At 45.7% G+C, this 21007-nt stretch overlaps 1 protein-coding gene across 1 annotated transcript in view; it reads left to right on the plus strand.

The window, feature by feature from the left end:
• agbl4 (AGBL carboxypeptidase 4) overlaps nucleotides 1–21007 on the plus strand; it is a 215423-nt gene that overhangs the window by 173373 nt on the left and 21043 nt on the right. The window contains exon 7 of the mRNA XM_076153079.1: nucleotides 19872–19961. Coding sequence (XP_076009194.1) covers nucleotides 19872–19961 — 90 coding nt within the window. The remainder of the gene's footprint in view (nucleotides 1–19871; nucleotides 19962–21007) is intronic.

Raw genomic sequence — 21007 nt, forward strand, 5'->3', positions numbered from 1 at the left:
GAAACCTGCTGTGGCTACACGCGTCTGTTTGTTTGACTAATGGAACAAAAGGTTTGGAGCGATTGAACACTTATGAATGAATGAATGAACTGATGGAACACACAGCTGAACATTCTCCGTCACATTTCAGCCTCAAACTTAAGTGTTGTGACAAATATTTAGCTGTGTTTTCACCTAAAAGTGTGTTTGAATGAGAAATAGGCTTCAATCTGTCGGGTAACTGGAGCACAAATCTACCTCAGAACTTTTGACTCCTATTTCACTTTGGAACGCCGCTAAACTCAGTTTTTGATGGCAGCGGCTCGTAAATGGGTTTCATAAAACTTTCATGACTGATTCACAGACGAGACGGAGCGAAAAACCCAGCAAACATTTCATCAGATTGTGAAAATTAGAATGATCGTTTGTGTGTGTGTGTCTGTGTCTGTGTGTGTGTTTGCCAGACGATGTGTGTGATTGTTGACGTGTGTGTACTCATGGCTCGATCAGCTTCCGTCACATCTCTGACCGCTGTGACCTTGCATGTCAGGTGATGATGTCATCTGCAGTTCCTTTTCGCGTCTATGTGCTCTTCCTCTTGCTCCTCTGCCTCCGTTAGTGTCGGGGTGATTGGCAGCGTCGGCTCCTCTCAGCACTACAGCCACACTTCAGCTACTTAACAACAAGATAAGACATAAGTAAGTTGTTGCGTGGCGGCAGGAGAGCGGCTTGTTTACAGAGGTGAGAATGTGAAATAACCTCCACTTTGATTTGATTTGAGCCGATATTGGAGGCTGATAGGAAGTGGTCACCCAGCCGCCGCCGCCTCCATTTCAAGAGCACGCCTGAGCACGACACACTCCCTCCTTCTCCCATCCCTCTCCTGTCTGGCACGCAGACACATTTCCATATATTATTGCCTCTGTAAGCAAGTGTGTCATGCACCCAGGCCTTTCCTGCAGCCCAAGGGGACGGCTCAATGTCATTATGGCTCAAGCTGCCACCAGCCTGTAATGTATTGCCGCCCGGCTTTATTGGCAGCCCGATGATTCAGTGGTGGAGATGATGGATTAGCACCGGCTCGGTCAGGCCGGGCTGGGCTGGGCCGGGCCGGGCCGGGCCCAGCCGATCAGGTCCGAGCTCAGCTGGGCTCTGCAGCAGAACACTGTGTCCTCACTCTACGCTGCAGCATGTAAGGAGACATTCTAATGTCACACACACTTCCTAATGAATATGTTCAGCTCGGCGCCTTTATGGAGGTTTGGCAGCATTGTCTGATTCATCCTGTCCACCTTCAGACGCAGCAGAGGAAAGTAAAGTAATAACAGCCTGGGATGCATTTTCTTTATGATATTGTTGCTGCTCTGAATGTGAAGACACGACATGGGAGCAGCAGCTTTTGTTGCCCTGTGGAGGGGGATGTGCAGAGAGCCAGTGTGTGTGTGTGTGTGTGTGTGTGTGTGTGTGTGTCACCACTTAGGGACAAAGTCTGATGTGTCTAAAAGCAAAAACACACTCACGGATGAGAGAATCAACACACACCAGCAGAATTTATTACAGCATATGAAGCTACGTCCATACACACACACACACACACACACAGACGCTCAGGTTGAATTAAAGTTATAGGCACTAAAAGGCAACAAAATAAGCTCCTAACTCTCCCCAGTCTGTCTAGCTGGGTTTACTGGAACATATGGAACATTCCGGATGCAGGTTTGAAGTGTTTGCCCTTTAATGTGTCCCCTTGTTGTTGTTGTTGTTGTTGTGATGAATGAGCTCTTCTTCTTTCTTTGACTCCCGTCTCTGTCACCCTGTTTATCTAAAGGAGTCAGCGGGGTTAATGTGAAATGATTTGATACTGATGAATCCTGTTTTTGGTCTTCAAAGTCATTAACACACATGACTGATCCTGCCAATCACACTCTCCTTCCTCTCTTGATGTCGCTCTCATGCGCCCCCCCCCCCCCCCCCCCTCTTCATCCAGACCACATGTCCACATTTCAGAGTTGTTATATTGTTATTATAAGAGAGAACCTGATTCTACCTGTACACACACTCTGATGCCTCCTCCTTCCTTTTTAAGACGCTTATTTCGTCAACTTGAAGTGTGTCCTCGCTCACACACACTCAGGCCTGTATGTATGCACACACACACACACACACACACACACGCCGCGTCTAAATGGCCTCTATTAATGCAGACGGCTCCCCCAATTAACAAGAATCAATGCGATGATGAATTTTTCATTCTCTGAACATTTAAGCTAATTACGGCCCAAATGAAGCAGGTTCCAGTGAATCACCATAGAGGGAGCCGCCAATGTCACTGTCATACTGCCTCTCTGCCCTAATCACTGCAGCTGCTTAATATTCTGCTCCCACTGCTCCCTGCTGCCCCTCTCTCCTCACCTCTCCTCACACCTCCTCTCCTCTTCCTCTCCTCTTCCTCCTCTTCTGTCTCTTGGAACTTTCACTTTACTTCTGGCGTCCTTCCCCCTCTCTCTCTCCCTCTCCCCCCTCTCTCCCCCGCCTCTCTCTCTCTCTCTCTCTCTCTTCTCTCGCCGTAGATGTGTCATTTCAAATGGAAATCAACTAATTGCCCTAATCGCATTTTAATGATAATTTAATGTCGTAAATAAGGCTTGTTACAAGCAGAGCAATTTTGTTACATTTCAAGGGCAATCAATCCGTGTCCGATACAATCTTCTCCCCGACTTGATGACGAGAGTCGGGCGACGTGTCGGGCTGCAGTTTCGCCCATTTCATGAAAACAGCTATAGACTCCCAGACGCCTCACATTTACTTCACTATTTCTCTTGTTTGTTTCTGTTGGGAGTGAATGGAGTTGTGCTCACGTTTCTACATGAAGCTGCACTGAGCGGCCACACACACAATCAATCTGGCAGCTACATGATGTGGAATGAAAGCAGGGTGGTGATGGATGTATTTGTGTTTGGGGTTATGCTCCTGGATCAATGACCATTATCAGACACTAGTTTGAAGTCCTGAATGTAAACATATTAGTATTGAGCTTGATTCATTTATTGTGCACTGCAGCACTTCTGTCTGTGATTCTGTTGAAGTGCCTTTGAGCAAACGGCTGCACTGCACACTTCAGTGATGGAGAAAGGCCTGTGTTTCTGTCTGATGTCCACTTTTCCCTCACCGCTTTCACGCTTATAGTATTTTCTGAAGCAAAGTGCGGCCATAGGTTGTTTAGTTTGTTTGCGCCTTCATTGTTGGTTTAGTTTGTCGTTGTTAATTTTAAAAATCTGTAAGAAATCAATGTAGCGTGTGTTGTTTTAACGCTGCCTACCTTTGTGTGTCACTGTGATGCATAAAAGAGATTAAATGTACCTTGTAATTAAAGATCAACAGCTAATTTTGCATTTGCATTTCCCCCCGCACTTTATCATCAACCGCTCCCCGAGCCCAAACAAAACACACAGACACACAAAAAAAGAAATGATGAGCACGAGAAGGAGAAGAAAAAGAATGGAGCGCCGTGAGGAAGAAAAACAATTTAATTTCCCTTTTTATGTGCCAGCAGTGGTCATTTAGCCGGCCTCTTTATTTAAATGGTAATGTGAAGCCGGCTAAACAGGCGTGGTGAATCAGGCTGAGCAGAGAGGGAGACTTCAAACACGCACAGCTCGGCCCGCTTATCAGGCTCAGTCCTCCTGTCGCCTGACTGAGGCAGGCAGAGTGCCGAGCCGATGGAGTGACACGGATAACTTTTCCTCTGTGTTGGACTATAATTAATTAGGTGCGATCAATTATACCAGGCCAGCAATGGATTGGCAGCATCAGCACACACACACACACACACACACATACACATGAAATCTCCCATTTTATACCAAAGACAACAGGAATAAGCCACATGGATTAACTGTCACCCTGCAATTTCTCTTAAATCCATCAGTTTATTCATTTATAAGATGGAGCTGTCAATAAGTGTTTGGTGCTGATTGAGCACCTTAAAGTTCAAATGAGTTGAAAACAAGCAAAGTTGCCTCATGTCCACACTCACACACACACACACACTCACACATGTATTATTAAACTACAGGTCACCACCTTTCACACCTCCAAACCAAATGCGTGCGTGCGTGCGTGCGTGCGTGCGTGCGTGCGTGCGTGCGTGCGTGCGTGCGTGCGTGCGTGCGTGCGTGCGTGCGTGCCTGCGTGCGTGCGTGCCTGCGTGCCTGCGTGTGTGAGAGAGAGAGCGAGAGAGAGAGAGAGAGAGAGGGTAGTGGAACTGGTACAAATAAGTAAATGATCAATCAAAATGTAGTGTAAAGTTTACAGATGTGCTGTTTTGTTGCGGATATGAAGACAGGAACATCGGAGCGTCTAAGCAGAATAAGAGCGAGCTCAGCACAGCTGTGAGGCAGGAGCTGATTATCTGAGACGCTCCTGCATTTGTAACTGAGCTCAGTATTTGGCAGCATCACGGCTGTTTATTTGTGATGAGATGCGTCAGCATATGACGATCCATTAGATATAAACACATAGAAACTGTGTGCCAGTGTTACAACACACTCTACAAAACCACTGCTTACACTGAACACAATACACAACATCACTGTGTGTTACCTCATTAATACAGAGACATGTGTGTGTGTGTGTGTGTGTGTGTGTGTGTGTGTGTGTGTGTGCATCACTGTACTTCTTATTGGCTCTACTGTAAGCACGGTGTGTTTGTGTGTGTGTGTGTGTGTGTGTGTGTGTGTGTGTAAGGATTCATAGCAGAAGACCACATGTGTCTGCCCTCCTCGGTGTCAACATGAGGGCACACACACATACACACACACACACACCCTGCCAGCAGGTGCTTGTAATGGCCTGGTGTTAATGAGAGTCTTGTTTAGAGCTGTCAGATGACCCCGGGCCACACACACACACACACACACACTGACACCAGCTCCATGTTCACAGCTCTGGAGGTCAACACGCTGTTTATGTATGTACTGTATGTATGTGAGTTTGTGTGTGTGTGTGTGTGTGTGTGTGTGTGTGTGTGTGTGTGTGTGTGTGTGTGTTGGTGCTGCAGGGGGGATAATGAGCATCCAGCAAGCAGACATGTTACATAAGTCATAAACAGACAATAAGAACAATAGAAAACACAAAGGAAACCTCAAATATGAAAATATAAAAATATGTTTCAAAGTCAATAGATATTTAACATTTAACAAACATTACAGTCATGTATATAGATTTGTTTTGGTGTGACTCAATCCCTTATATGTGTCTCATATAATGTTCACAGTGCAGACAGACACATTTACATTTGTACTGATAAATATACAAATGTGGAATCTTTTTGTATTTATAATCACAGAGAATAGAAGAGAAAATAGAAAAGCCGGAGGGGAAGCAGACTCCCGGGATGCTGCGACTCTGTTACACACCGTAACATTTTCAAAATGCTCATTTGAACTCTAATTTTGCCTGAGTCCATCTTCTCTTCTCTGCCTCTGTGTGTTTTTCAACCTTTAGCACCGTCGCTGTAGACTTCCTCTCTGTGTTGACAGGGAGAGTGTGAGCTCGCTCGCTGTGTGGAGACCAGTTCACAGAGTGGGAAGTGGCAGTGTCGGAGCCAAGCTGTGAGTGTGTGCGTGCGTGCGTGTGCATGCATGCTTGTGGGTGTGCATGTGTGTGTGTGTGTGTGTGTTAAAGTAAAGGAGACTTGAACTGACAGCTTGCCAGCAGCCTTGCACCTGCACACAGCTAGGTGTTGATCTCAGATGCGGGGGGTGAAGAAGGGAGTGAAGGGGATGAGAGGAAGAGCTGTGCCAAGAGGAGGGAGGGAGAAAAAAGAGGGGTGAGGTGAAGAGCGGAGGACAGGAAGTCCAACAGACATAGCGGCGCCGTTTATGTGGGTTTTGTCGTTTGTTTGGGTGTGAATATGTTTGTGCATTTTTGTTTTGTAGGTATGACAATGTGCAAGAGCTGTGTGTATGTGTGTGTGCATGTGTGTGTGTGTGTGTGTGTGTTTGTGTGTGGGCCTGTGCTAATTAAGCTTCTACAACCCGGTGGTGACTTTAACTAAGGTTGAAAAGACAAAACATGTTTGTGAGTGAGACAGAAATAGAGCTCAGTCTGTCCTTGTCTTCCTGTCCGTCTGTGTGTTGATGTCCTTGCATCTTTTTCTTATTTTGGTCAGGCTGACATTATTTATACCTCACCTGTTCTCTTTTATTGGTGTGTTCTTGCTGAGTGTGTCTGTGTGGATGCATGAAGATGTTTTGTAACAGAGCAGATTTTCTCGAGGCTTTTGCCGTCGTTAAGTTTCCGTGTTCTGCATTCATTGTCTGCTATTAACCTTCTGACAGCATCGGCCAGTTTACCACCGAGTACAGAAACTTAGACGAGCTGTCTGAGGGGACACTCGCTATATGTCAGGGAACTCCATGACACCGTCAGCGCAGGACAGTTCTGGGTATCCTGAATTATTGAAGTCCACATCATTGATAATTTATTACGGCAGATCTGTTTTGACAGGAAGAACAGAATAAAAGAAGGATATGTGACTACAGTTAAATACGGTGGTGCAGAAACTGAGAAACAATCTTTATCTGAAGTCCTAGTGCAGGTGTGTCGTTTTATTTATGTTTCCAGCGCTGAACACTTTTGCAGCTCTCCACCGCGGCTTTAGATCTTGATCGAAGGAGAAGGAGTGACAGGAAACGAGGGACAGATGGGAGAGGGTTAATTGAAGCTGAAATGTGTCCAGCATTTGTGTGTCCCCAGATGACATGCCGCTCTCGCTTGTGCTGCCTCTCTCGCTCATCGTCTTCATCTGTCAGCACCGTGTAAGATGAAGAGGAAGGTGAACAAATTCTTCATGAATCGTTCTGTGTTTGGCTGGTAAAGTTTGTCAGTAATACCACGCTTCCAAGTTGCTGTCGGTGTGTGTGTGTGTGTGTGTGTGTGTGTGTGTGTGTGTGTGTGTGTGTGTGTGTGTGTGTGTGTGTGGATGTGGTGTAAATCAACACCTCTTCGATACACGGGCCACAAACACTCAACATTACCGCCCTCATAAGTGTGTGTACCTCATGGCTCTATTCTGGGACCCATTTTTCTCTCTCAGTAACATGATACCAAGTCTCACTGTCATGCAGATGATACACAACTCTCCATTTCTATCATATTGATTGCGCAGGTAAGATGAAATGTCAGACAGATTTGGATGTCAATGAGACCGGGGCCTCTGCTTTCCCAGCTCTCCAATCGACCATCAGCTGACAGACAAGGTCAGGGACTCATCCCGCCAGTCTCCTCCTCCCCCTGACAGACTTTCCTGAGGGAAAAAAACCCCAGGCAACTCTAAACTATCTGGCACGTACCATTCCCAATTAATATGACATCAACGTCTTCTGATGCCCTCCCTCAGAGGCTCCTTCTCAGGGTGGGATCAGACCACCTCACTCCTCTTCTGCTGCCTGAGCCTCATTTGCACAGCACTCACACTGCACAGTCTGCACTTTGCAGTTTAGAAATTTAAACTAAACTAAAGTAGACTATTTTCTACATTTAGATGTGATTAGAATTACACATAGTTTAAACGCTGTATTGGTCCAAAAACCTGTGCAGTCTGGTTTCTAGTCTTTTATTTCAGTGAACCGGGAAGTCCCCTTAATCATCCACCCTGTTTGCTGTTGTTTTTGTTTGATTGTGGATCAAAACTTGGGTAACGGCTCTTATTGGTTACACAAGCGAGCGTCTTCCTCCTCCTTCGTGTGTTGGCCAGGGGCGGATCCATAGGTGAGAGGTTACTGAATGGATTTGTTCTTGGTGTTGACATGTTTTGTCGCACTGATTTGTCATTAGTTTTGGAGTGGTGAACATGACATAGCGCTCTGTCCCATTGCTGCTACAGGGATGAGGAGCACGCTGTCATTTGTTTTGGCCTTGTAGCATCATTTTTCAAACTCCAAACTACTTGCAGTGAAAGACATAACACTGTCTGTGACCTTAGTGGATGACTTATCCTCCTACCTTTGGGACTGACTAATGTGTGAGCGGCTCTGAGAATAGCTACAGTGCTATTTGACTGAGCGGGGGATGGCAGCAGACCGGGCAGTGCGGTGTTTGTCTGAATCACAGCTTCTGCCTCAGATGTCTCCAGTCCCCTGTCATGCAATAACACTTATACAGAAAAAAAACACACAACACGCACACTGATGCACAGACACACATGTCACTGTTCAGTCTCACATAATGGAGGGGCAGAGGGGCCAAGTGTCACACCTCGGCCGCTCAAGCACTCACCTCCTTGCAACACTGATTGACTGGTGCCACTGGGGAGACCTGACCATACACACACACACACACACACACACACACACACACACACACACACACACACACACATCGTGCTCTTGATCACTTGTTCCTGCTCTGCTATTTCAAACCATTTATGTATGTGTGAAGAAGAGAAAGATGGAGAGAGGATCATCAGCTGTATGTTAGAGTGGAGAGCTCGCAGTGAGGGATTTGACTTCAAGGATGTTATTGGTCAATCGATATCATGTGGCACTAATAGGTCCTACTTCTTTCTTGGTTTTGTACACATATGGCCGTACAGTTATAGGATTCAGGCAACGTAACCCTACCCCTTACCACAGTGTGATTTAGTTTAGTACATTTGTTAGTAAGCAGCGACACATACTCCATGTTCAAGAACGGAGAGTGACATTTTCAGTGTCTGCTGGTGGTCTGGAGTGTGCAATCAATCACTCCAATCACATTTGGGAAACCAGAACTAAAATAAAAACATACTTTTATGTACTGCTCCTCCACCAGAGAGGGAATAGAGACTTTGTTTCAAATCTTCTGCATAATTTGGAATTTTTTTTATCCCAAAAAAATCTGAATGCACGGTGGCTCTGCTTGATTTGAGTCAGGAGTTCAGGAGTTACACAGCTTCCATCTGGAGAGGACCAGGCACGATGAAAAGCAATTAGATGACGTGTTTTAGTACTGGGTTGGAACTATGCTGTACCCCTGATGCCAATAGCGGCGCCGTTGTGAGTATTCATAGTTCTGCGTTGGTAGAGAGGAAACACGTTTGAGGAAAGGGGAAAGAACTGAGTGAACCAATCACGTCGTCCTGTCCCAAATCTGACCCACAGATAGCTGCAGACCCTCCTCTTAGGGGAAACTCCGCCCCTTTGGTGTATCTCACCTGGGAGGTGCTTAACATCTCTGGTAAGTCTGAAGTCTGAATATGTTAAAGGGTAATGTTGGTATTAAATCCCACTTATGCATGTGTATCTCAGCCCTGACGTGAGTCCACAGAGCCTTACCTTCTGCTGAGGAGCTGTCTGTCTCAGTCTGGCTTTTTTTATTCGGATAGCTGACTTCCACAGAGCTGAATGTGTGTGTGTGTGTGTGTGTGTGTGTGTGTGTGTGCACGGTGTGTTTCAGTGTACGCACGTGCACTCATGTGTGTTCCACAGATCGCTAATCTCTCTGAAGTCCTGTTTGTTCTCCAGTTTTGCCCCCACTACAAACATTTCCCTGATCAAAGCTGCTGAAAAGGCCTGCCACTTCAAACAAAAGTACACGCTCACTCACACACGCACACACACACACACACACACACACACACCCATTCCAACACAACTCCACGGTCGGCATGTTGTCATAGCAACCACGTTAATCCTCAACCAACCACCGTGCAGTCGTTACATCAGGCCAGCCAATCCAGAGTGGGAGGAGAAAGAGACCATCAGGAGTCATGAACCCAATTACCATTTCAATGCCTGTTTAATTTCAAACACATTCTTTATTGTAGACACGCGGTATGTACCCTGCATGATATAGCCGCTCAGATGTAACCCTGTCAGTATTCATTCTTCAGGAGTAAACTAATAACCACAGGATACCCAATAGAACGACTAAAACAATTAATAGATAATTATTAGATAATAGGATTTCTTGGTTTGCATTAAATTCAGGAGCCGTATTCCTACACCGGCTTTTTTTCCCTTTAATTATTCCACAGAAATCATTAATAGAAATATTCCAGGAGTCATTTATTCCACAGTGGTAAGCGTTGATGTTATCTGAGACACTGATGACAGCTTTATCAGGGGGTCGTATGAACAGCAGGTGTTACACTGCTCCAAATCCTTTCAAGTTAACTTACAGGGAGATTAGCAAGATGGAGAACTCTTTTCGGATTTGACTTTTTAATCACAGAAACCAAACAGAAAAATGTCAATTCAACCCGTGGACAGACTTCTCTTTCAAATGCCGTCACGTCAGCGCCGGCAAGAATGCAAAATGCAATCACCGCCGCCGCTAACAAAAGGTGAGGTAACGGTAATGTTCAGTTTGGGAAATAATTTTCTTTTACCCAGTGATGAGGCTTTGATTATGCCGCCGTGATTGACAGGTTGAAATGTTTACCTTTCACTATGTGTGTGGTGTTGATGGAGGAAATCATTTACTTTTTATTTTATTTTGGTGACACACTGAAATAGTTGTCTGGAGTCAACCTTTTGTGAATGTAGCTGTGATGGAAGAGGAAGAACCAGGAGCTGCACAGTGTTTAGGTGATCTTCCATATATGGTCGTAGTTTGACTGATCAATTTGCCCACCTGCTGCTTACAACAAACTGAAGACCCCACATCCTCATATGTGGACATTACATTTTTCATTTCTTTGACCTTATACATCATTATGCTTAACTTAAACCTGTTGTCCTCGTGTGTGGACATTTTTTGTTGCGTCCCCTGCCCAAAAAAGCAGTACCACATTCTGCCACCAGGAGTAACAGCACGTGTACTGTCACAGATAAAGCTGCCCTCTTCCTCTCATCGTTGTCATTGATTTATTTGGTTTATCAGTGAGCTGGCAGCCTCAGCTAAGCTCGTGGGCTCATCATCAGCACCTGTAGCCATAAATATAGATTTCTCCCCCAGGCAGCGCAGCCTGGAAGCCCACTGTACCAAAACAATGCCGCTGGCTGGCGTGTCTCACAGTTTGTCCTGATGTAAGAGCTGTCCACCCAACTGAGGAGAACACAGTGGAGCTCCTATAACAAGACAGCTCTCAGCGACTCAAATACCTCAGCGGGGTGATAAAGTCTGCTGTTTAGAGTGAAGTGCAGTGACTTTAGTAACAGCGGCCCCATCGCCTCTTTGCCTGCCTCTGGTGATCACACACTCCTGTCCTGATATGGCTTCAAAAGAGAAAGAAACTATTTTTTAAAAGATAAATCCATCAACACGATTGGAGGAGTCGATGAGCTACAGTGTGTGTGTGTGTGTGTGTGTGTGTGTAACTGATTAAGCACTCTTCATCAACAACAGAATCCTATTAATTCCATCCATATATACATTTTTTGCCTTAGTTACTGTAGACAAAAATAGCAGTATAGTGTCCATAAGTAGTAAATCCATATGTTTACTTGTACATTAGAGCTTTTATTATACTGCAATTAATTTATTTGAAATTATATGTATCTATCTCCCACACACAGATACACACACTCAAAAGTTATCGGCTATACGATGAGATCGGCTTGGAGATCTCTGTTGTCACATGTTATATAATTTAAAGAACTAAAAGCAAAGCAAACAAAGAGCGCAAATGGCGAGAGTGATTAATAAAGGACCAATCAGGAGCCTTGAGCTTGGCCTGTTGGGCAGGTGTGTGGATGTTGTCACAGCGGTCAAACCGAAGCCTTTGGGAGCCACGCTGAAGGCTTCAGCTGAGGCATTCAGACAGAGATGGAGGACTCAGCCTCATACTGAGACACGCAGAGCAGAGGAATCCTTTCAATTTCATCCATGTGTGGAGTTTAGTCACATTTGTTTTGCTTTAATCTCAGTCGGGACAAATAATCAGTATTGAGTATGTGTGTAAACGTTGTGACTGAGTGTTTTTCAGCAGCTGTCAGGGATGGACTGAGTTTCAATCCGCCCTTCAGTTTGTACTCAGACCTGACAAATCCCCCGGCTGACACATCACTCCAGAACTTAAGCCCAGTGTGTGTGTTTCTGCCTGTTTTGTTGTGTTCCATCAGCCCCTAGCGACTGATTTCTGCACCTATAAATACAGGAATAACACTCCAGCTTTGCGGAGTATATTGTTATCTTTGAAAATAATTATTTCTGCACTTACACATGAGCTGAGATAAAAAGCCAGCACCCATTTCCTCCTCTTCCTCTTCTTCTTCTGCTGCTGTGCTGGTGGTGCTCAGTAATGAGGCAGGGCATATTATCACATTGTCTTTGTTATTTTGTTGTTGTTCTTTGTGTGTCCCGGTGGCCTGGTGATGTGAATGGAGCACTAAGTGGTTGTTAATGGCACAAACATGACCGTGGTTTTAAAATAGCGGGCTGCCCATTAGGCTGGTATTAACAAGGTAATGGCCTGTTACTAAACTGCTGAATGACATTGTCGCTGCCGCAGAGCCGCGCCGCTGCCCTCCACACACACACACATGCGCGCACACACACACACACACACACACTCACACACTCGCACACACACACACAGAATACCAGCACGCACGTACATGTATGTGCACATACAAGTAAAAGCGTGTTGTTTGCATAAATGTCAATGTGTGGAGGTGTGTATGTGTGTGCGTGTGTGTGTGTGTCCGTGTGGAGGTGATATACTGTAGAGCCGAGCTGCAAACTCAAAGTGATCTAACTGGAGGTGGTGTGTAGAGATGTGTTGGCGGGGGGGAAAGGGAAGAGAGAGAGAGAGAAAAAAAAAGTGGAGATGAGAGACAAGAAAGCAGGTAGAATCGAACGGAATAGAAAGGAAGAAGAATTGACAGAAGGAGAGAGATAGCTGGAGGTGTGACGGTGGTTATTAAAGCTGGGATGCACCGCGGTTGTTTACCTCGGGCCGGCTGTATTGTTGTGGCTCAGAAATTATTGATAGGTAGGGAGAGAGGGAGTAATAAAGGAGTGTGTCTGTGCGTCTGTCTGACCGCCACGCTCACATAGGTTCATCTGTGTGTGTAAGTGTGTGTGTGTGTGTGCGGTGTACCATTTTCTTGCAGCATGTTATGTATGTTCAAACACACACACAGACTTCTGCAGTGCGGCGCGGCGATAGGGCATCACAGCGGGGGGTATATCCCTGGGAAATCATTTCTCCCTCTCCTTTCTTCCTATTTGTAACTTGTCCTTTCAAGCAAGACGGCCCCTTAAAGTTCAGTGGCGCATTCTTCAAAAAAGGCTATTACTGCCCGCCTCTGATTCTGTATCATGCGGCGCGCAGACCGGCCATCCCTCCTTTTTATGTTCCTCCCCTCCTGTCATGCTCTTCTGAAGGCAGGAGAAGAGAAGTCCTGTGACCGATGTCTTCAGAATGTCTTCAGAGGCCCCCGGCTCCTCTCCGCCCCTCTGACTTTGCGCCAGGCGTCTTCCGTGTCGCGTTGCCAAAAGGGCCGCTGTGTTGCCGATACACGACAGAGCTCCTTCTTTGTCTCTCTCTAAGTGGATCTCTGTCTCGCCCTCCGCGCCAACTCTATCACGCCTGTCGTCGGCGGTTACAGCGCTCTATAAAGCCGTGTGAGCAGAGGAGATACGGGCTGCCAGGAAACCTTTCAAGTGGTTATTGGGTCCTGAAGATTACACCGAGAATAAAGGCTTCCGTTTACACAATAGACACCGTGGACACATTTATACATCCCATAATTAACATGACCCCCGCATTCAGAGAGACGGCCATTTCCATATAATATTCCAACGTCTTTTGTTGATATTTAAGTAACGAAATGGAAGCAGGCAGAGTTTTGGTGCCCTTTTGTTTTGCCTGTGAACAGTTTGAAGCTACTTCTTTGTTTACACTGCAGAGTTGGAGCACAAGTGCATCTTCAGGTGTTTGACTGCAGACTAATTGTGAAACGTTTCAAGCCCCACATTGCCCCCTGATGGAGTTAGAGTCAACCTGCCACACTGACATTAATCACACCAGCGAGTGTGTGTGTGTGTGTGTGAGGAGCGCTGATCACACTGATCACGTCACGCAGGAATAATTACACACACGTTTGGAAATTACGCAACTTTTAAACAGCATTTTAATATTTACTCATGCATCGTTTCTTTATGTAGTTCTCTAAATCTGCTTTGTCATGCATGTTTACATTTGGAGTATGTAAGTTATAATACATGACACAGACACATGTAGGGAGGCTGATCATCACTTGTGTCTCAGTTTGTCCTCACCGTAGCAGGGCTGGCTCCCTGATCAGCTGTGGCCCAGGGGCAGCGTCTCACCGGGCCCCTCCACCATTAACATAATTAGAAAACACTTCAGCTGGTGTGAGAGCGCTGGTGGCCGGCTAGCACCTTGTTTAGGACATAACTACCCTCCCCGTCTCCTCCCCGTCCCCTACACGTCCCCTCTCTCCCTCCGTCACTGTGTCCCCCTGTGTCACTCAGTCACTGTTGTCGTCTGTGACCTCGACTGTCATCACGGCCGCCCTTCAGGAAAAGAAATCTCTCCATTTCACAGGGAACAGCCATAAGGGGGCTTGATTGCGGCAAATTGATCCATAATCACACAGCGCTCAGAGCTTTTTATCCTGTCGCCTCTTCATCTCCACTTAAGAGGGACGCCATTGGCTTATTTATATGCTGTCTTCTCAAGGGTTTCCTCTGCTCCCTTCCTTCTGTCTTTCCATTCCCATCCTCCCTCTCTCTCTCTTTCACCTCTCCAGGACTCCCTGCAGTTCATCCTCCATTTCTCTCTCTCTCTCTCCCCCCCTCCCCTCACCGCGGCGATGCCAAACGGAGTGCCTCGCTCGACACGACCATTGTGATCCCCTGGCCGAGTCGTCTCCGTCTATCTGTCTCTCACTCCTTGTCTCTCATCTCTGCTTTTGATTGCTCTCTTCAGCTACATGCCGATCCCAGATGCCTGTGGCGGAGGGGAGAGAGGTGGAGGATGGAAGAGAGAGGGGGGGGGGGAAAGAGAGGGGTGGAGGGAAGAGGAGGAAAAGAAGGAAGCACATCTGTAGTAGAGATGTTGAAGTATTGATAATTCCAATCCTGATTTTGATGATGATGATGATGATGATGATGATGCTGATCCCTTCATTTTCAACATTGATGTGCACATAAAATATCAATATTGCATTTATGCCTTCAGGCCCATATGTACATATTTATATTTAATGTGATTCTGATGGAGAGATGTGTAGAAATGTAAAGTAGCTCCAGGTTGTGAACATCAGGATCTCTATTCTCTCTCTCTCTCTCCTGTTCGTCCCTCAGTCCGTCCTCTGTTTGTATAAGACTTCATGAGACGCTCCTTCATCCTGAGAGAGAATTAGCAGCACGATGTGGACGATCCATCTCTCTCCACCTCTGTGTGTCTCTCTCTCTCCTCTCAGTTTAGCTGTGAAAAGTGAAGCGACAAACGGTGCTTTATGAGTGTGTGTGTGTGTGTGTGTGTGTGTGTGTGTGTATGTGTGAGGAGGCCTTGGCGATGTTCCTGTCACCCCATAATGAGATGAGCTGAGTCAATCTGAGACACCCCGCATGATCCCCAGCACCCGCAGGCATACACACACACACACACACACACACACATAGGGACCTGGTCAGTTCTGGGGAAAGAAAACAGCATCATAAAACTCTCATCACTTTAGAGCCCACCACACGTCCCCTCATATTCTCCTCTCTCTCTCTCTCTCTCTCTCTCTCTCTCTCTCTCTCTCTCTCTCTCTCTCTCTGTCCCCCCCTCACTCTCTTTGTCCTTGAGGTGGCGTCGGGGCGGCGAGAGGGCGGTGCTGAGGGGCGGCGTGGAGCTTTGATGCTTGTTGGGGCTCACTCGGCTGGACAGCGCTGAATCTGCTCCCAAGGCTCTGTGTAAATTCAATGCCACTGACAATTTACAGCTCGCACCCGTCCTCGATATGAAGCACTGAGCAGGACGCCAAGCGTGTCTTGTTGCCATCTCGCCAAAGTGAGGCTAATTTATTACAGTGTGAAACTCAGAGAGCGAGGGGGAGGGGCTTGGTTTGAGACCCAAGCTTGTGTCCAGCATGAATATAAGGCATGAGTGTGTACCGAGAGTTTAGATACGATGTGAGATGTGCTTTAATATAAAATCGTCTCCACTCGTCCATGAGAGCAAATCTGATCTTCTCTTCTATCAAAAAAAGGAGGAATCAGCTTCTTTCACCTTGGGAGAAACGTTCCTTTAGCGGGGTTAAATGTATTTAAATATATGCCATGATGCCGTTACTTCAAGTGCTGTACGACTTGACAGGCCGTCCTTTGTATCCGCCCAAGAAGAATGATGAGGAAGATCTGTGTTAATTATATCACGTCACAACTTATAAGGCTGAACCCAAAGTTCCCCCCGGCCCGCCGTCACGGAAACAGCTGACCGGCACAATCACCAGTGACCTTCAAATTCCATTAGATTTGTGTTGTTTTTCCTCAGCACTTCTCTTCACTCCGGCAATTTACATATTTATCAGAGCTGATCGTACTATGACATCCCTTAATTTTTTATTTCCCCTCGGCGAGCGGCGTTGAGTACGAGCGGTAATGTGCCGTCGAGTACAGCGTGCGGCTCTGGCAGGTGAGAAATACGCTGAGGGAGCACTTTGATTTGGAAGTGTGGGCATAAATTTAGCTTCCGCCGCCTTCGCCCGGGCCTCCATCTTTCCCAGCGTACTCCACCTGCCATTCTCCTCCGCTCATTCACTCCCTCTCTGTCTCCTTTTCTATCTCTCCTCCTTCCCCTCCTCTCCTCTCTGCCGTTCCTTTGCCTCCTCCGCCGTGTTCCCGGAGCCCCAGGCCTCTCAGGAGGAAGGCGTTGCTGTAATATTCTTATTCTTAACATATTCTCAGGCTGACAGGTTCTCCAAAGGTAAGGCTGTAGAATAGGGAACTTGTTTACACGTGTTCATGAGCGAGCTTTAACACAATCCCATAATGCATTCACTGATTCTTGTTAAAGAAATAAATAAATTACACAGTGTTAATTACAGAATCGCTTCGTTTCTACCTCGGAATTGTTCTACATCACAATACTGTCACACCTCTGTGGTTTGTGACCAACATTGTTTTAACTTACAAACTTAAGATCAAATCCACCTTTTCAATTAAAACGCATGGCTGCTGCTTTACCTCCAGAATAAAAAAACAACATTGCACATTTTGCCATCAACATTTAACCTCTAAGGTGCGCTAGACTATTTGGAGCTTTTGCATCATTCTGAAGGGCGAGTGCCTTGCTCAAAGGCAATGGCAGGACTCCAGCAAAGTATCAAGCCTTTCTGTTTGGTAATGAGGAAATAATACTGGAGCATTGAGAGGAAACAGTGCTTGTGCCGGTGACGCTCATGCACTGTTGAGTGTCCATCTAACGCTCCAGCTGCCACAGGAACAAAGGTTTGGGATGAACGCACTCGGGTCTGCAGAGCACAGATTCATGCGTAAATAAACATAAAGTAGTGAAGTATTCTTATCTCAAGAAGCTGGAGATGAAGTGAATCTCAGCGTTGGTTGTGTTACATTATTGTTTAGTTTTCTTCATGTTTTCACAATATTTCATTTACAAAAACTGTCAACAAAGAATAGATATATGCTTTGGTGGAACAGAATGTTTGGTTTGTTGTGCAGCTTAAGCGTTTCCACCTAATCCTTTGCTCTCTTCCTCTCTTTTACTTGACATTCCTCCCTCTGTCCCTCCACCTCTCCCTCCCTGTGGTTGCTCCCCTGCCTGCTGATCTCCACTGACACCTTGAGGTCACGACAAGCTGCTGCAGCTCTATGCTCCCGAGCCTCAGCGGCGACTTGAACCTCTAACCATGACATTCTAACTCTTCCTCACCCGGGCCAGGAATGTGATTTGGCATTTTGTGGCATTTTTCAGATACTTGGATCACTGTGGGTGTTTCTGTTCCTATGGAATTAATGGGGTTTAATTTTGTGCTGCAATGCTTGAGTGGGAACGAGCAGATTCAGAGGAATGCAGAGATACAAACACAATCACAACGACTTGGGGAGCGTTTCTGTGAGCCCTAAGGACATCCTCACACACACACAAACAGTGGATCCTTTGTAAGATCTACCAGCCTGTTGCAAGAGATTATTTAGATGAAGCAGAAAGGGCACTGAGACTCAGATCTGACATGGGCACGATGGTTGAACTCTTCTCCACATGGGACCTTGGCACCGCCGCTGGTTTGGCTCACATCATTTTGGGTTTCTGGTTTTACTGAAGGAAGAAAGGGTTTGCATGCATGTATGTGTGAGCGTGTGTGCATCAGTCGGTACTAGTATGTGTGTGGGTGTGTGTGAGTGTGTGGCCTGGCTGTGTTCTTGCTTCAGGAGCCTGTGCGGTGGCGTGAGGTTGAGGCCAGAGTAGAATTTCTAAGTGATGGAATTTCACAGCCACTGAGCAGCCAGCAGCCGGCCAAACTGCAAGCACTCACATTTACAACAAACGGCCCGCCCCACTCCACCGAGACTCCTGAATGGCAAAGCCATTTGTCTCTGTGAAGGGCAGAGGGAGAGAAAAGGGAAATAAAATCAGAGAGAGAGTACTTAAATGGACCAACACTTTTTTGTTTACAGCCCCATCACCACACACTCACATGCACACACACACACACACACACACACACACACACACACACACACACACACACACACACACACACACACGCACACTGCTGTGAGGCTAAATTGGAATTAAGCAGAAGGAAAGGTGCATAGCCTGTTGCTAATTAGCATTTTCTCTGCTCAGCAGAAGCAGGTGGAAGAATCGATAAGATATTTAGTTTGTGTATAGCAATGACGCACGCAATCACTTTCATTCATTAGCAACGGCAGATTAAAGGAAAGAAAAGGAGCAAAAATTTGACCTCTGCTGTTGAAATGCAATATGTGCACAAAATAGAGCCTCTATGTTTTTGTGTTGTTTAGTCGATTTATTTTGGAGGAATTTAAGCCTAAAAAATATCAATAGTGAAAGGATGGAGCAGACGGTAATGTGACCTTTGGAATAAAGATTTCCTTTCTCTGTGATTCTGCTTTCAGATGAAATGTGGGCCAAAAGTCTTTCTGCCTCCATTCATTGTCCCAAATGTTGAAAAAATACAATTATATATAAAAATATACAATAGCTGTTAGAAATAGCAAGATTTAGCAAAACTTCACTAATACTTCTTCAGTAGTAATGCCAAACAAGTGTGTATAGAGACACTGGTGCATGCTGCTGCCTTGCCTATATGCACTGCGGTGTCTTTAAAGTGTGCAGCAGCTGATCCTCACTAGCACACATCCACTCCAATCTGTGGCTCATTTACATCATCAGTGTTGAGTTGTGGCAACGCAAAATTAAATGTAAATGAATGATTCAAAGATCACAGAAGCATTGCAAAAACATAATTCCAAACCTAAATGTACAACAATACAGATCAAAGCAGAGGGGGGTCTAAGGGGGGTCCAGCCAGACCTGTAGACTTAAGCTGAAGAACATGTCTATCACCTCCAGCCTGTCTGTGGCTGCTCCTGACCCGTGCAGATGTATAATTCACCATCGCTGCTATGTGCATGTGTTGGTTTGATGTTTGATTCATTCCTGTCTGACAGGAAAAGGGAGACAGTGTGTGTTTTGACTCAGCGTCTCACACTGAGACACTAATAAACTACATTTATATCAAACATCGGTTTCAGCCCACACTGATAATATCTCACTCTAACTAAGACTGAAGGCTCAGAACTGCACTGTTGCACTATTTAACTATAACATATGTGCATTGATAACAGTTGTTCTTGCTGCCTCTGACAATCTGTCTTTAGATTTTCTCGATCCCTTTTATCCCTCACACCTCTCTCTCTCTCTCTCTCTCTCTCTCTCTCTCTCTCTCTTCCTCACCCAGACCACCAGAGTCCAGAGAGGGAGAAGAAGTTGGTCTTCCTCACATCTCGTGTTCACCCTGGCGAGTCTCCTGCCTCTTTTGTCTGCCAAGGTAAAGTTTTAAAGTCGGGTCAATACTCTTCTTCATCGGATTGGTTCACATGCAGCACCACCGCTCTGTGTGCTGTTTGAAGTGTCTTCCACCATCAGAGGACCTGCTGGTTTTTAAAGCAGGTGTATATAAATGTGATGTACACACTGCGACTATTGAGCTTACACACACATTCAGCTTAAATGTGAAAACTTCTATAAAATCAATATAAATGAAGAGATGCCAATAAAACCTTTTCTATTATAATTTTCATGGTTGATGACTTTCCTAACCAACCATAGAAAGGTTCAGTGTATGCTGGAGTGATGTTTATACCTATAGCAGAGTTATAAGGTCAGAGGTCACTTCATCACATGGAGAAACACACAAATATTACAACCATATCTCATTATTATTGTTGCTTTAAGACAGAGAGTTCATCATTATTATCCTGCTTATTGAGTAAAAAAGTAACTCCTAACTTGTAGACCTTCTTTTAAAGCTCACACACCTTTGGACAGTGACTCATCGCCTGAGCTGCAGATGTTTGAAAAGGAAATTGCAGGAATGAGGAACAAGAACTCTGTGTCTTTACAATATCTCCAGCAAATAAGATTTGTTGTTATCATAGGAAGGAGAGGTCTTGGCTCCTGAGCTCGGCTATCTCAAAACTAATAAAACATCTTTAAAAAAAACCTGGGAACCTTTGGCGCATTGACTCCTTGGGTTGTACCAACAACATAAAAGACAATGTGAGTGGAATTTAATGACTCAGTGCTCGCTCCTCCTGCTCAGGCCGAGGTGTGTGTGGACAGGTTAGCTCCTGCCGGCTCCCTGCGCCTTTTATATGGAGGCGTAGGGCCGGACAGAGGGACAGAGGGACAGAGGTCAAAGCCTCCACTCTGCTCCCTCTGCACCACTTTGAGTCAGCCAAGTCCGTTAACGTTAACGAGGCGTAGAGATGGAGTTCAGGAGGAGGGGAGGCAGGAAGCTATCTATCATCTATCTATCTATCTATCTATCTATCTATCTATCATCTATCTATCTATCTATCTATCTATCTATCT

This window comes from Genypterus blacodes, unplaced genomic scaffold (genome assembly GCF_046128005.1).
Source record: "Genypterus blacodes isolate CSIRO-AG114 ecotype Tasmania unplaced genomic scaffold, CSIRO-AGI_Gbla_v1 ptg000058l_1, whole genome shotgun sequence".
NCBI lineage: Eukaryota > Metazoa > Chordata > Actinopteri > Ophidiiformes > Ophidiidae > Genypterus > Genypterus blacodes.